Source organism: Hirundo rustica, chromosome 9, assembly GCF_015227805.2.
Source record: "Hirundo rustica isolate bHirRus1 chromosome 9, bHirRus1.pri.v3, whole genome shotgun sequence".
Lineage (NCBI taxonomy): Eukaryota > Metazoa > Chordata > Aves > Passeriformes > Hirundinidae > Hirundo > Hirundo rustica.
In genome coordinates this window covers 24168329-24183307 of record NC_053458.1, presented here as the reverse complement: position 1 = coordinate 24183307, position 14979 = coordinate 24168329, and the positions used below count along the sequence as shown (strand labels likewise).

Below are 14979 nucleotides of genomic sequence, written 5' to 3'. Positions count from 1 at the left end.
CGTGTTCCTTCCAGTGATTCCTGGAAGTGTTTTGTAGAGATGTTGAGGGCCACTTTGTAGGGGGTGGGATTGTGCTTGGGATGTGGAAGCAACATCCCTTTACTGGCCTCTGCCTGTGTGCCATGCTGGCATGCCTGGGAAGCAGACGTGCGTGCTGAGACTGAGATCCCTGCGCTGCCCTGGAGCACACGCAGCCATGGAGGAGACTCCCATGGGAGGAGCTGCTGTCCAAACAGCCCCCCGTGCTCAGTGTGGGCTTGGGAAAGGCTGTGGGAGCTCTTTTGGCCACTGCAGGCAACCACAGCTCTTCTTCATGGACTTGACAAGGCTCTCCTGCCTCTCCACCAGCATTTCTTTGTATAAAATTCTCTGTGTGCACCGCAAACAGCTGCATCCAGGAGAGGTGAGCGATGGTGCCAGCAGTGCCTCAAGGAGACACAGTCTGCATAAGCAAAGGCTCCCTTATGTAAGAGTCTGGCTGTCAAAGCCAGGCCAAAACAGCCCTTTGCTTTTCTGTCATTCTTGACTCGGTGGGGAAGCGTCAATGCAAACATCCCTGCGCAGAGAGGAAAGGCTTAGAACAATAATCTACTGCAAAATGATACTCTCTAGATTTTAAAACACCTTCTGCTGGTCAGGGGCATTCAGTAAAACCTATCAAGCTGTGCTTGGCAAATAAAACCTAAAAAATCTCAAAAAGATAGCAGTATGGAGCCTGCAAAGTCTTCTGAGCTGAAATAAGTGCTGGATTGGCAGCAGTGCCACAGCTCACACTTCCATGGATGTCTCACAAACACTTAAAGCAGAGTTATGCTTGAACACTTTGGCACAGCACCAGGATGCTATGGATTCAGGAATGTTAATGCACAACTGCTCTGAACTGATACACTTCCACAGGAAGTCTCTTCCCATCTTTATTCAGTGCCTGGAAGACCAGAGGCTTCAGTCTGTGTGTTGTTGACTTGACAAAGAGAAATACTTCAGTGGAATGTAAAGGAACAGCACAGCTGGCTCCAAGCTTATTTAACATCCCCATGTTTACACTGTAATACCTATGGGACAAACAGTGCTGTATTATTTGTTCTTTTGGGGTTTTTCTTCCTCAGAAATAAAAAAATCACCACAATCTAAGGAGGCTGGAAAAAGGCCCATATAATCATTTCTCAGTGGGACACAAGAAGAAACAGAAATCAAAGCCTTCAGACACAGTCTCTCCAACTTGACCTGTGAAGCCTGGGTCAGCAGTTTTCAGTGTATAGAAAAGGAGGCTCAAGTTATGCTCGTCTTTCTGTGCACAGAAATGATTAAATGAACGGTAAAGCCAAGCATCAGTCATGCAGCAAACTGCAGACTGGCAGTATTTCCCAGAAACTGAAGCAAATGCAAAAGAATTTGCTCTAAGGGTTAAGCATCCGTGTTGCTTAAATACCAAATCTGCCACATGCCACCTCTGTTAGAGCCTCCTTCACACAAACCAGCTCTTTTCCTGCGGGGCTGAAGTACATCCCAGCTTGTAACAAGGACAATTTACCTGGTGGCTGGTAGTCTAGCCAGGTGTAACACTTCCTTTATGGAATAAGCCATGGATCCCAGGAAATATCAATGCCAAGGTCACACACAGCATGGCAGGAATAAGCACACAGGGACCTCTTCTCGGCAGGACAGCATCAGACCAAAGGAAAATGATGATTTCCTCCACGAGGAGAGAAAGGCAAAATCTTTTTTCTACTATGCATGAGATCCACAGATGCCAAGTCTCCTGTGGTTGTATTGGGATAAAGGTGTCCTGCAGAGCTCTGTGTGACAGTGACACACCTCCTCCAAGGGTGGGCAGGACTCCTGCGGGATCATTCTGCCTCCCAGCACATTTGGCCAAACCAGCACCAAGCTCCACAGCCATAGAAACTCCACTCTAGTCCCAGGGATAGCAAAGCTTAAATGGTCTTTCATTTCCAGCTTGTTTTTTTAGATTCTCTCCCATTCTTCTACCCATGCAAGAAAAAAACCTCTTGTGCTTCACCTTCTGAATGTGTGATCCTTGGCCACACAGCTGTCACACAGATAACCCTGTGCTCAAGAAGCTGCTCTGGGATGTTATTTGATTGCCAGAGAACTCTAACCTGGAGAAAATCTTCACGCAGAAGACGTGGAAAATCCCTGCAGAAGAAACTAAAAATCAGTTTTTTTCCTCTTAACTCTGAGCTGAAGCACCTCCTGGGGCAATCACACTCAATGTGCAGAGGCCGTGTCCGAAGACAAAATAAATCCTAGGAATGACAATGGCTTTAGAAACCTAGCTGGTGCCTGAAGCAGGTAACTAGTGTGCTCTTACAGCATAGATGGTGACATACTTTGGTGTTTGAGTTGCCTCTGGTGCTGCTATAATCAGTTTTCCTTTGCAGGGGAAAAGTTAAAATAAGGTATTTTTGTGGAAGAGCCTTTTCTCCAAGAGCAGAGGGAAGAAAGCAATGTTCAGCAATGTAACCTGGGGGGCAGCATGAGTGCTTCTGACAGGGCTAAAAAAAAGACACTCTGTAAACTACAAAACCCTTCAGTCCTGCCACAAGCCCCTCAGACTTACCTGTAACCAATATTTACAGTATGGGTAAGGATGTGTTTATTCTGTTATGTACCTGACCAGATAGAGAGGGAACACAGGCTTTGCAAACACTTCCCAAGTGTATTTATTAGTCAGGACTGCTCTGTGTCAAAGCATGACCTACTTCATACTTCAAATGGCATTTCATCACAGTGGAGCTGCACAAGGCAGACTTTAGCACACCACTTATTCACATACATCAGTTCCTGCATTTGTTTGGGTTTGAACACAGGAGTTCAAGTAACGTTTTGTTTCCTCTGTCTCAGTCATTTGAAAAGTTTCTTTCTTTTTGTCCTCCACTGTTTATTATCCACGTCTTCAGTATCATCAGGAGGATCTGGCATTACAAAGCCATCAGTCATTTTATAGTAGACTATTGTGGAGTCTGTCTCAACTATGGCCAAGGTCACTGACAGCAGGGTGTCCGGATCCTCTGGAGGGAGAGAGGCTTTCTTCAGTATTTCCCTTAACCTAGGTGAGGAAAAAAAAAAATCACTTAGAAAGGAGTCCACAACCACCTCCAATGGCACAAAGGTAGAATAGCACTAGCTTTATTCAGCCTGTTTTCACTCTGCAAACTTGTCCTCACTTAAGTGAGCACAGTATTTTTTCTAATAAAAATCCCAAGTTGTGTAATCAAGCAACAAAAGAAAATAACAGAATCAGTTACACACATTTCTGCTTAAAATGGCTCAATACATGCTTCTAAGCTTTGTTTAGGTGTACTCAGGTGCACGTGCCTCAGCCATCCCTCATCCACCACAATCCTAGCATGGCTATCTCTACTGGCCCTGTTTTCAGCAGACTTTATATAAGAATTCTAATTAAACAACACCTGGTGTTCAATTGGAGAACTGAATAATTAAGACTTGTTCCATTTGCAGAGGTAAGTCTTCCATTCCATGTGCCACAGGTCTCTGCCAGACTGTGGAAGGCCCAGGAGCCCAAGCCAGGTTTCTCTACCTCCCTGTCTAGACTAGAAGCCACAAGACTAAAGCTCTTCTTCACAACAGTCAGCCCAAATAATGTCTTCCTTAAAAGCTCAAGACAAAGTTATGCAATTTTTCCTGTTTAGCTTATTTTAAGAGTAACATGCCAGTTCCTTTTCGGTTCAGAGCTCAGGACAGCACTGATCCCTGGATTCCTGGTCTGACTGGAGAGCAAGCTCTGCAGGAGCGTGGTGACCGGAGACAGAACAGAAACACTTCCCACAGAACATTCCCACGGGGAGCTTCCTCCTTCCCCCACACAGCAGGTGCAGGAGTGCTCCTCTGAGATTGCTGGGACAGGTTACATTCCAGGGGGAGTTCAGCTGTGCACCAGGAGAAACCAGCCCTGGCTTCCTGCACCCTGGAGAGCTCACCCAGCAGAGCACAGGCCTCTCTCTAAAGGCAGCAGCTTTCAGACTTCAATCACCATCTCCCCTCAGAACCCCTTTGATCCTCTAATAAAAGCCAAATGGAACGTGGCAGAGAGTGTGCAGCAGCCTGGAAAGCCTCGCCGTTAAGCCCGTGACCTTCTTAAGGATCCATCTGTGTTCTGAGCTGTGCATAATCTAGCCTGGTAAATTCAGGAGGGCCTTTCCTCCTGCCTGCACCACTGGCCCAGACACACAGCAAGGCAACACAACACAGTTACTGCATGGAAAAGCCTCATCCCAGCCCTCCCAAACCAGCACACTTCCCAGCAACACAAGAAATAAAGTGAGAGAGACTGTGCTGACACTGGCAGAGGAGAGATACTGCAGGAGATTCCTTCAGGTAATGGGACATCTATTCCTGTGCTCACTGCCACCTCAGCAAGCTCTGTCTGCAGGTTTATTTGGCAGGTAACTTACTCTGCTCAGCACCTCCAGCTCCTGTCACTTCCAGCCCCTGTGCAGAGGCACCCCCAGCACCAATGTCCTGCCAGAACCCTGGCAGGGGACAAGAGCCTGGGAAAACATTACAGATGTCCTTCCTGACACATGCAGACAGCAAGAATCCAGTTTTCACATGCAGAATCATTAAATTATTTGGGTTGGAGAGGACCTTAAAGCTCACCCAGTTCCATAGCTGGGCAGGGACATTTCCATTATCCCAGTCTGCTCCAAGCCCCATCCGACCTGGCCTTGAACATTTGCAGGGATGGGGCAGCCTGTGCCAGGGCCTCCCCACCCTCAGCAGCCAGGTGTCTGGAGAAAGCTCTAAGCTGGTGAGGGCAGACTGCTGGCAGAGACACCGTGAGGAAAAAACTATCTGTGAAGCAGTGGAACCTCTCTTTCTTCTGGGAATGCAATATAGAATTAATGATAAAATGCCAAATTAAAGGGCACAGCTACCCAGGAGAGGTATTTTGGGAGTCAAAGAAACTAAACCTGTGTTGAGTGGACAATGTTGTATCTAAGAGCAGACTCAGGCAGAGGCGTGGATTTACCTGTCAGCCAGGGCAGAAGCTCCTTCCTGTTTTAATACCTGTCACTGGTTTTCCTCATAGTCTATTAGGAAGAGGGATGGAACAGTGAGGCCTTAGATCTACATTTCTGATACTCACGATTTCTTCTTATAGTGCCAAGTACAAACACCTGAGACTTTATTTCCCCCTACTTAGCAAGTAGGACTTCGAAGATGCCCCATGATCCCAAAAGCAGCCAGGTTCTCACAACAGATTAATGACATTTCTTCGCATTTCTTCTTCCTTTTCAGGAGACAAGAGTTCCAAGATTTATGTAAAGAGCACAAAGACACGCCATTGCATCAGGATGATCTGCTAACTCTGCTGTCCACAGATGAAGAATGACAACTGCAAATGCATGCTTTTCCTCTTTCCCTGCCCCTCCACGCAGGCAGCCCCAAGACAAGGGCCCTCATTCACGCATACCACAACAGCCACAGTGCGCTGCAGCACATCTGCAAAGTGGTGAGAGGCTATCATTTAGAGGGATAAGCTGTGGAATTCAGGAAGTCTGTATCAGACATCATCCCTTGCCCTCCTCCCCTGAAGGCAGCCCCAGCAGCCCCTGTGTCAAGCCTGCTCATAACGCTCCTCTGCACCAGCAGACATTGCAAAGCAGCCACAGAACGAAGCTCTGGTTTTACTGCGCTTGCTGCCTGCCACGAGCAAGAAGATGAAATACTGCAGGAAAGGTATAGCTTTTGTAACCCTTCTAATGCATCTAGTGCTGTCAATGGAAAAATAAAACACGAAGTGTTGGCCATCTGAAATTCAAAGAATGCACATTTGACATCCTAAACGAGGCAAGAAGCCTTTATTTCAAGGGAAACAGCCCTTAAAGCTGCCCTTCTCACACAACAGCTGCAGATGATGGAAATAAAGTCCTAGGCAAGAAGTCCATGTGGTAACAGAGCCAGCTGATTTAAATTACCTGGTTAATGGCTACCAATAAGCTCCTTAGTGACCAGTACCATCTGCTACACCACACAGGTGATGACAACTATAAAAGATGAATTTGCTTAAATGAAAGTGGATTTAACATTTCTGAAAGTGTCAAACATCGGGAAACAGAGGAATTCAGTGCATCCAGTAGTCTGGCAGATGCCAACAGCCTTGACCCCCTCCACTCCCCAGCACCCTGAGCAGCCTTTCCCCCTGAGTCACAGCTGAGTCAGGCGACACTCTGGAATTACTGATAACTGATGGACACTGACACCAATGGGCCACGACAGCTCTGGGCTTGGTTCCCCAGCTGTGCTCCAACAGTGTGAATCCCACAGAAGCTGTGGGGTCAAACCTTTGGCATGGACGGGCTCTCTTTGAGTCCTCCTTTTCCACAGGAATTCCAGTTTGTCCACTCCATTGTCTACACAGCCAGTTTTCAGCAGAATGGAGAGACCTGACACGAGAAAAGGTGCAGCTGAGAAACAGTTCCTGCTGTTCTGCAGGGTCTCAGTAAAAGCTCAGCACGTTTTCACTACAGTCTCATGTAAAGCCTGTGCTGGAAGAATGCACTGTGTCACTCTGTCACCTCCGAAAGGACAGCAGACAAAACACTCCATCACCTGAGCACATGTTCAGGCCAAATGCAAGCAGGACAAAGCCCTCATTTTCCACTCAGGAAGTAAACTCACATTCATCTCATGCTCCAGGAAGTGCAAAGGACTTCACCTCAAACACTCTCTTATCCAAAGAGCTGGCATTTCTAAAACACTTTGCATTAGAAAAAGGGCTTAGAAAAGGCTTCCTAGTTATCTACAGACTGGAGTCAGTAGGGATTGCTTTTTTCTATCAAAAAATTAGTCACAGGAGCAGGTTTGACTTACTTAACATTGTGCAAGAAGCACTGCAGCTAAGGGAACAGCACTAGCAATGTCATCCTGCATCTATCATTACTGCTGCATTCAAACTTAACGATGGCAGTGAATTGACCCGGTCTTCTATTACTGTTGCAATTAATAGCTCTAAAACAAATCCAAAAACAAAACAAGAAAATCCATACAAATCCATCCAGGGAACAGAAGGGAATGTGGCATCCTTCCCCCACCTTAATTTTGCACTACATACGCCTTCAACACCCATCAGAAATCTGTGCTGTGTTTCCCAGTATCTCCTCCTAACAAAGTAACACTGCCCTTTTCCCTGGGAGAAGGCACCAGGTGTACAGCTCTGAGGCTTCAGCTGACTCTGCAAAAACCAAGCAAGGGCAGAATCATAAAGAATTCAAGCAGCAAGTTCTGTGATGAACAAAAGGGCATTTCAGAGACCCATGCCATGCAATGCCTCTGAGAAGCAGCGTCACTCTGCGAGCTCAGAGCAGTTTTATGGAGGTTGCATAGAGCTCCATTGAGCTAAAATGGAACTACTGCCTTCCAACCCATAAAAGCCAAAGGCTTTCAATCTGCCCTTTATACTTGGATGAATAATTCCTTGCAGGCTTGGCCAGCCTGAACAGCTCCCTCCCCTGCTCACCAGGCAGGGCTACACAGTGCACACAAGCTGGTCTCTGTGCCACTGCAGGGATCATTACCCCAGCCACTGGAGCGTGCCATTGTCCCAGCCTGGGTCAGCACCAAGGCACAGGAACTTCCCAGAGAGCACAATTCCTTAGATTTAGCCTGCACTGCAAACTTCAGCACAGCTCACCATCAGGAATGCTGCTCCAGACCCTGCTACAGGGCAGGCAGCAGCATTAACCCAATGCCTTGAAATATGTGGGAAGGAGCACGTGGGGCTCGGAGAAGATGTAAATGCATACCACTGTACCATAGGATTTGTTCCCAAAACACACAAACAGGGGAATGCTAGAAGAAACTCAGTTTTTGTAATGGAAAGAAAAAAATAAATGCAAATAAAACACCATGTGCCACACTGGTCAGCAGAAGGAATTGAAACCCCGAGGAAGACAAAGATCTTTTTCCATCGAAGTTCAAGAAAACAAGACAAACCATGCAAAAGGGAGGTATCAAAGTTCAGCAAAGTTCTACAGGACACACTTACTAGTGGATGTTCAACCACAGTACTGCATAACGAACTGCACTGTGGGAGCTGAAATCTCACTTAAAATACTAAATTTAAAAAATTAGATAAAAAATACTAAAGAGCTTGCATTTAAGAGCCACTAATTACATTTTCAATGTGTGATTTACTGCATGAGTAAATTATGCTTATAGCAAGGGTTACTAACAAAACTGTGAAGAGGATGCAAGATGCACATCACAGTTCCAGTGCTTTAAAATAACAGGATTGTTCAGCTTATAGCAAGATTTATTCCACAGTCTACAGACTAAAAACAGTAATTCCAGTCCTCAGATTTCCTTCTCAGGATGCTTATGAGCTTTAAAAGAAAACATTTACACACTGTTTTTTTCTAAAGTAAGTTAGCATTTTAACAGAATAAGCTTTTCCCAAACTTCACAGGTCTCCATGACCTCAGGCAACTTCATCCTTCATTTACAACAACTGTACACAAAATAAAGAGCAGTGACATGTCATTTAATCTGACAGTTTATCTGCAATGTTTTGCTTAGACAAGAGTTATTTGTCTAGGACAGACAGTGCCCAACTCTACTAGATCTGGGACCTAACTCCCCGGTCCTTGAAGGATCAAGGCTTTCCAGGCTATCTAAAAATCCAGCTGTCAACACTGTGAGCTCTCCTAACCTGCTGAGCTTGGTTTATGCAAGTCATTTCTGTCAGTTTGAAGCTGCACTCCCAGGATTCCACTGCCTCCTCCACTCTGGGGAGCCACAGTCCTGGAACGTACTGCCAAGGAGCTACTTGGTGCGCACTGAGTTGTTGCAGTGAGCAGCAAACACACTCCAGCCCACGCACCTACAAACTCCTCCCACAAGCATGAGTCTCTGCTGAATTCAGAGCTCTCCAAGCCTCAGCCCGCTGTCTGTGAGTCAGAGCAGACCAAGACAGACAGAAATTGCATCGTACTCCCCAGGGCTTCGCTCACAGAAGATTCAGCAATCGTCATCTGAAGAACATACAGAGCACAAAGCCACTTCTCAAGACCGTGTGACATCATTTGCTCTTTGCTCCAGAGCCTGCAATTCTGTAATTTGGTGGGCTCCTGTGCAGCCCTACCCAGGCATGGCTGGATGAGCAGCTCTCACCCAGCTCTGCAGAAGTGGACAGTGAGCTTAGGAAGCAGAACAGTTTTGCCTTCAGCAGTTAACTGTCATGCTCAAACTGGACATGACAAAATTTTGTGATAGGCTAAAAAACATAGAATAGATTGTATTTACTGTAGGGCACTCATATTTGTCATTTGCCTAGATGTCCTGCTGGTAATTTCCACAGCAACTTTCCTGTGGCATTTTAAGGATGCACTTCTCAGTGGCAGCCAAGCAGAGAACTTCATGAGACACCTGGGAGCTTGGCTGACGTGGATTTGAAGTAGAGAACCACCGCTGTATTTCTCTGGAAGACCAAGCCCACAAGAGTGACTGACTAATATCTGCAAAATATTAGCACATGCACACGTACATGTGCTAAAAATAGTGAGATTATTTTTAGCACATACGTAGTACTAAAATCCATTATTTTCTAGTGAATCCCTTTCTTCCTTCTCCCAATTAAAAAACCACAGAACAGAATGAAGATGGAAGTCTAATTTCAAGGGGTCACTTCCAAACCTTACCCAGGTCTTACTGGTTAAATAAGGAAGCGCTGCCCATAAATGCTGCTGTTACTGGCTTCTTTTGCAGTTAGCACAATTCCAGGCCCAGAATAGAGACAGAACATTTTCACCATCCCAAATCCCTCCAAGGGCTTATTTTCAACACTAAGTGAGCTGCATTCACTCGGACTCATACCTCCTCCCCTGCTTTTAGCAGTTATCACAAAATCCCAAAGTGCTGCTTTGAACAAAATGCAGAAGCACGTTCAACACCACAAATACAAGTGTTGTACACAAATACAACCTCCCAGCCTGACAGCATCCATGGATATCGAACACATACAGGCTTTTATGGACACACCTGGCACTGCAGCCTGGGATTCAGCTCATTTTAGTAACACACCCTGTGTTGTTGCTCTGCAGCAAACCCTAGTCACAAACTGTACTTTTAATCAATGTGATCATTCACTCTTTGCCTCTCCACCACACATCCTTCCAGTGCTGGATTCCAGACACTCCGGTGCCAGAGGCAGAGCAAACAGCATCACCACAGAACAAACAAGTGCAGAGGCTCCCCATGAAAAGCTCCAATGACACAGTAAAAGATAGGACATGCATGCAGTGGAATATGTGTCATTAAAAGTCAATCGGAACATACTCACAGCCTTTACCCAATGCCAGGAATCCAAGTTTTCAGCCCAGGTGGAAACACACTATGTTCAGCAAGCACAACAGCTCAGCATGTAGGTGGAATTCCTCAAAGATCCCACACCCTCACTGGCTGTCTTCTATTTCCACCTAAAATCTTGTCTGAGCTGAGAGCTGCAGCGTGTCCCTTTCACTCACACACACATCTGCTTGCAGACAGGCTGGATGACACTCCGCATTTCACACTGCAAGGCCTCTCAGCAGCTTTCCTCTGCTGTGGAGATCACATCATATTTCTCTGCAACACCAAGCCCCCAGGAGTGATTGACCAATACTTGCAAATATATTTTTTTCACGACAAACATAGTACTAAACCCCAGCAATATCTAATAAATCATTTTCTTCCCCCTCACCCAACAAACAGCAAAATTATGATCAAAGCCTGTTAGCAAGACATTGATCTGTGACTTCTAAAACTCAAAATAAAAAGCAAAACCATCACTCCTAGAGTGCACACACACATCTAGTGCAATTAGTTAGCTACCTACCACTGTGTCAGGCTGCTGCACACAGAGCAAGAGGAAGAAGCAAAAAACAGTAAGATTTGTAAAGCCAGCCCTAAGCCAGCTCCTAGCAGGAGTGAGAACAGAAGAAACTGAAGAATGTACAGCCATATGATGCTGCTGAAATAGTTCAGGTCTTCAGAGTCATCATGGCAAACACCAGTCAGAGAAGGCAGCCTTTATCAGAGAGTAAATCATACTGTGTGGCTGAGGCTGCTCTAGGGGCCAGTTAAAATACACTGTAAAACTACTGAAGTGGGAGTTTTCTAGGCTGTAATATCTGTAACGTAACAAATTCATGGCTGTGCTGTCTTCTGCTTGAAGAATTGCTCTTGTACGTGTGAGGAAATTAAGTCAAAAATCACAGGCACGTGAGACTCTAGATTTAAAGTAAGAGGAGTTTCCTGTTCAAAGTAGCCAAATTATAGTTTGAAAACAAAAGCAAAGCAAAACATACAAGGCTGATCCACAATAAAAAAAGCTGCTTCTTAGGCAGCTCCAAGAGGATTTCTTTCCCCTTAGGTCCTTTCAAGGCCAGCAACTCAGAAAGCATCGTACATTTCCCAGAGTACAAAATCAGCACAAGAATGTTCAAAACATAAGCTGTGGAGGTCTTGTGTTCTAACCTTGTCTCTCAAACACATACTTTGCTGTCCACTGTTATCTCCTAGCACATATGCAACTCCAGACAACAGAAGTATTTATAAGTGGGCATCAGTTTCTGCTTGACCTCCGAGAACCACTTCCAGACAGGGAGAGGCACAGACTGATGCAAAGCTGAGCTTTCCTTAACGTTCCAAGCTGCCTGTGTGTCTGCAGAACCCAAAATAACTCTGCTGACAGTCTGAGAGGTTGTTTTCCTCTGATATTCCTCTATTTCCTCCTCCTTCTCCTCTTGACCAAGCCATCACCAACCCATAAAACATATCTGTGCTCCATTTTCTGTCAGTGGTAACCCAAGAGAAGCACTGAGCAGGACCTCACCTTTCATGGCTGATGAGGATGTGTGCAGGCACTGGCACCATCACCTGGAGCCCCTCCTGCTGCCTGGCACGGGCATGCAAACACACCAGCTGCAGCTCTGCCACTCCCACGGGCCGCACCTCATGCCAGTTCCTCCCTAGAAACGTTCGTTGGGGATGAGAGGGGCAGAACACAAAACACAAGTTTTAATCAGTCAAGTAACAAATGCAGCATCTATGTTAGCATCTAAGGTTTTGTTTTCCCTCCCTCTCTTCACAGGAAAACTCCGTTCATCAGCCACATTCCCCTCCTGAGGAGCAATCCTGCTAAAGAAATCCACGGAGCAGGACCAGCCTGCTGGCTCCAGAGCTGCACTGACGGATGGTGAGCAGTGATCTGTCTGACAAAGCTGCTCTGCGAAAGGCAAAAAGAAGATAAAACCACGCAGCTTTTGTCATCTGAAGCACTATAACCCAATTTGGACTTCATCAGCACCCTGAACTGTGAAGCAGCAGGTGCTAAAAGCATGGTTAATGATCATACACAGTTCTAATCTCCTGCTTGAAGGGATAAGGATGAAGTTTTTGCTTCAGAAATATAGAAATCTTCTTTTAAAGACTATAAAGGTATTTTCTTCAGAAGTGTAACAGCAACAGATGAAGCAATTTCTGGACTGTAAAATCCCTCCCTTCCCTGACCTTGAGAAGCACCAAGCTCCAAGCAAAACTGAAATATTTTTCTTAGGCTGGCTGGCTGCCTACTCACAGTCCCTTTTCAATAACGCCAACTTGGAAACAGCCAGGCAGAAGTTTATATATCACATAACTCTGCTCTGCTCTGAGCAGACACCAGAAGACTACACTGGATTTCACAAGACCGTTTTGGCCAGAAAAGCCCTCCAGGATCATGGAGTCCCACCACTGACCTGACACTGCCAGGTCCTCCACCAAGCCATGGCCCTAAGCACAACACCTGCAGTTTATTATAAATGACTATATTGTTACACAGTATCACTACAATGGTTATAAATTACTGCTACCACACCTGCAAATGAGCTTTGCTAGAGGAATCACTGCCCTTTCCAGAAAACAGGCCAGCACACAGCATCCATTTGCTAAATGGTGACTTTTGTGAAACACTGTGATTGAGTAACTTCACATTAATCTACAAGTGAGGACTGTTACAAGCTCAACCACTGAACTTGTCACTTCACCTTCCTACATTCCTTTTCCTTCCCCTACTCCTCTTTCGCTTTTTTTTCCATGCTGACTGCCTTTGCTCTGAACAGCTGCACCTGGAACTGCTGGATGAAATGGGCCCTTACCTTTGCACAGGCCCCAGGGAGGCAGAGGATAGAAACTTCCAGCACTAAAACTCTCAAAATGGGCACCGAGAACTTTGTAAGGAAAGGTCCTGTCCCAGTGCAAACAATTAATTCAACAGCTAAAGGCAAAGACGTTTGTTGGGATACAGCCACTTCCCCGATTTACCTTCTAAGAGGTCCAGGTACACCAAAAAGGCAGCGTAGACTTGAGTGCTGTCAGACACATCAAGTGACATCATTTCTGTGAACTGAGACCCAAACAGGAGCGTTGATGAAGGAAAGCACAATTTATACTAAGAATGCACACACCATCTCTACAGCCAGCTGAGCCACGGGAGTTTCAAAGCCATTTTAAGGCAATCAAAAAGCAGGACTTGTTTCCTGACAGTATCTCAAAAGCTCCTTTTTCCGCATTCCCCATACTTTAGCACATAAAATAAGCAAGCAAAATAAACACAAGAGGAATCACAACTATTTCTGGAACAGCTCTAGCTTTGTGGCATTTTACCTATTTTGGGGTAAATGATTTTACCTATTTTTGCTGCATCACATCAACATAAGACGATGGCCAAATTAAACAGCTCCATGTTTTTGGTGTGGTAAGAATTAAGATGGAGTCAAAGTTTAAGGAATTTACGTTTCCCGGCTGGGATTCCATGATTTAAAACCTCCGCCCCTGACGGCAGTGGCATTCCCCAATTCCGCAGGGGCCGGAGCCCCCACTCGATACACCCAATATAACAGATTATATTGGAATGTCCCCGCAGAACCCTCCTGGGGGACCCCAAGTGCACCTCGAGAGCCGTTAGGGGGGAATCCTGCGGGATGCGGGCGGGAGAGCGGGACCCCGAGAGACCAAGGGACCCCCGCCCCGGCCTACCGTGGGGTGAGCCGTGATCCAGTTGCCGCCAGCAGCCCCCGACCAGCTGCCCTGTGCCCCCGGGGTCCCCTCGGCCGCGGAGGAGCCCTGGCCCGGATCGGTGCCCCCCTGGCCCCGCCCGGTCGGGCAGATGCCACTCCAGCCCGGCCCGGCCGCCGGCTCCATGCTCTCCCGCCTGTGTGCAACGCGGCTTCGCTCCGGGCGGCGCCGCGCACCCCGGCGCTCCCCGGAAACTGCCGCACCGCCCCGAACGTTCCGCCTCCGCTCTGTTCCTGCTACCCCGCCCCACCCCTCCGCGGCCAAAGGCGCCGCGTTAAACCTTTAAATGAAATATCTCTATACGTGTATTCCTTTCACGGCCCCTTCTTCTAAAGGCTCCAAAACAAGGAATGCGTTATCAATCTTCAGTGTCCAAAGGTTTTATAGACAGTGTAGGGGACATGCCTTCAATTTACTGCCATTAAAAGGACTGCTTTACTAGAAATATCTCTGACTTCCAATGAGAATATGCTTTGCCTAACGCCAAGTGTCCCAGGTCTGGCTTATCAGCTCCATCTGTCTCGGTGACTCTTCTGATAAATTTCAAACATTGGCTATTCTATAACAGAGCATCAATGAAAATTGGTCTATATGTATGTAACGTATATATTTGTATGTGTCTTGGAGCCACAGGAAGTCATATTTGGGCCAATCTAATTCAAGAAATTTTGTGGTAAAACAAGCAGCCATGCTGGCTGCTTAAAAAGTATTGTGTTAGCCAGCACTTCAATTCCCTGGGCACAGAAGAGATAGCTAGATGGGATTAAAAAAATCAAGTCTCCAAGACTTTCATGGAGGAGTTGGCAACTCAACGGCTGGGAAAATAATTAGATGGATTTGAGTTCTTAGAGATGAAGAAGCAAGTGAAAGGAGATGGATCCACATCGATCTATAGATGAG

General features: G+C 46.3%; 1 protein-coding gene across 1 annotated transcript; it reads right to left on the bottom strand.

The window, feature by feature from the left end:
* Positions 1-2660: 2660 nt before the first annotated feature.
* TSEN15 (tRNA splicing endonuclease subunit 15) lies at positions 2661-14224 on the bottom strand. The gene is made up of 4 exons (XM_040073566.2): positions 14041-14224; positions 13327-13408; positions 11858-11993; positions 2661-3070 (listed from the first exon to the last, which is right to left on the bottom strand). The coding sequence occupies exons 1-4, from the start codon at positions 14203-14205 to the stop codon at positions 2866-2868; spliced, it is 588 nt and encodes a 195-aa protein (XP_039929500.1). The 5' UTR covers positions 14206-14224; the 3' UTR covers positions 2661-2865.
* Positions 14225-14979: the final 755 nt, after the last annotated feature.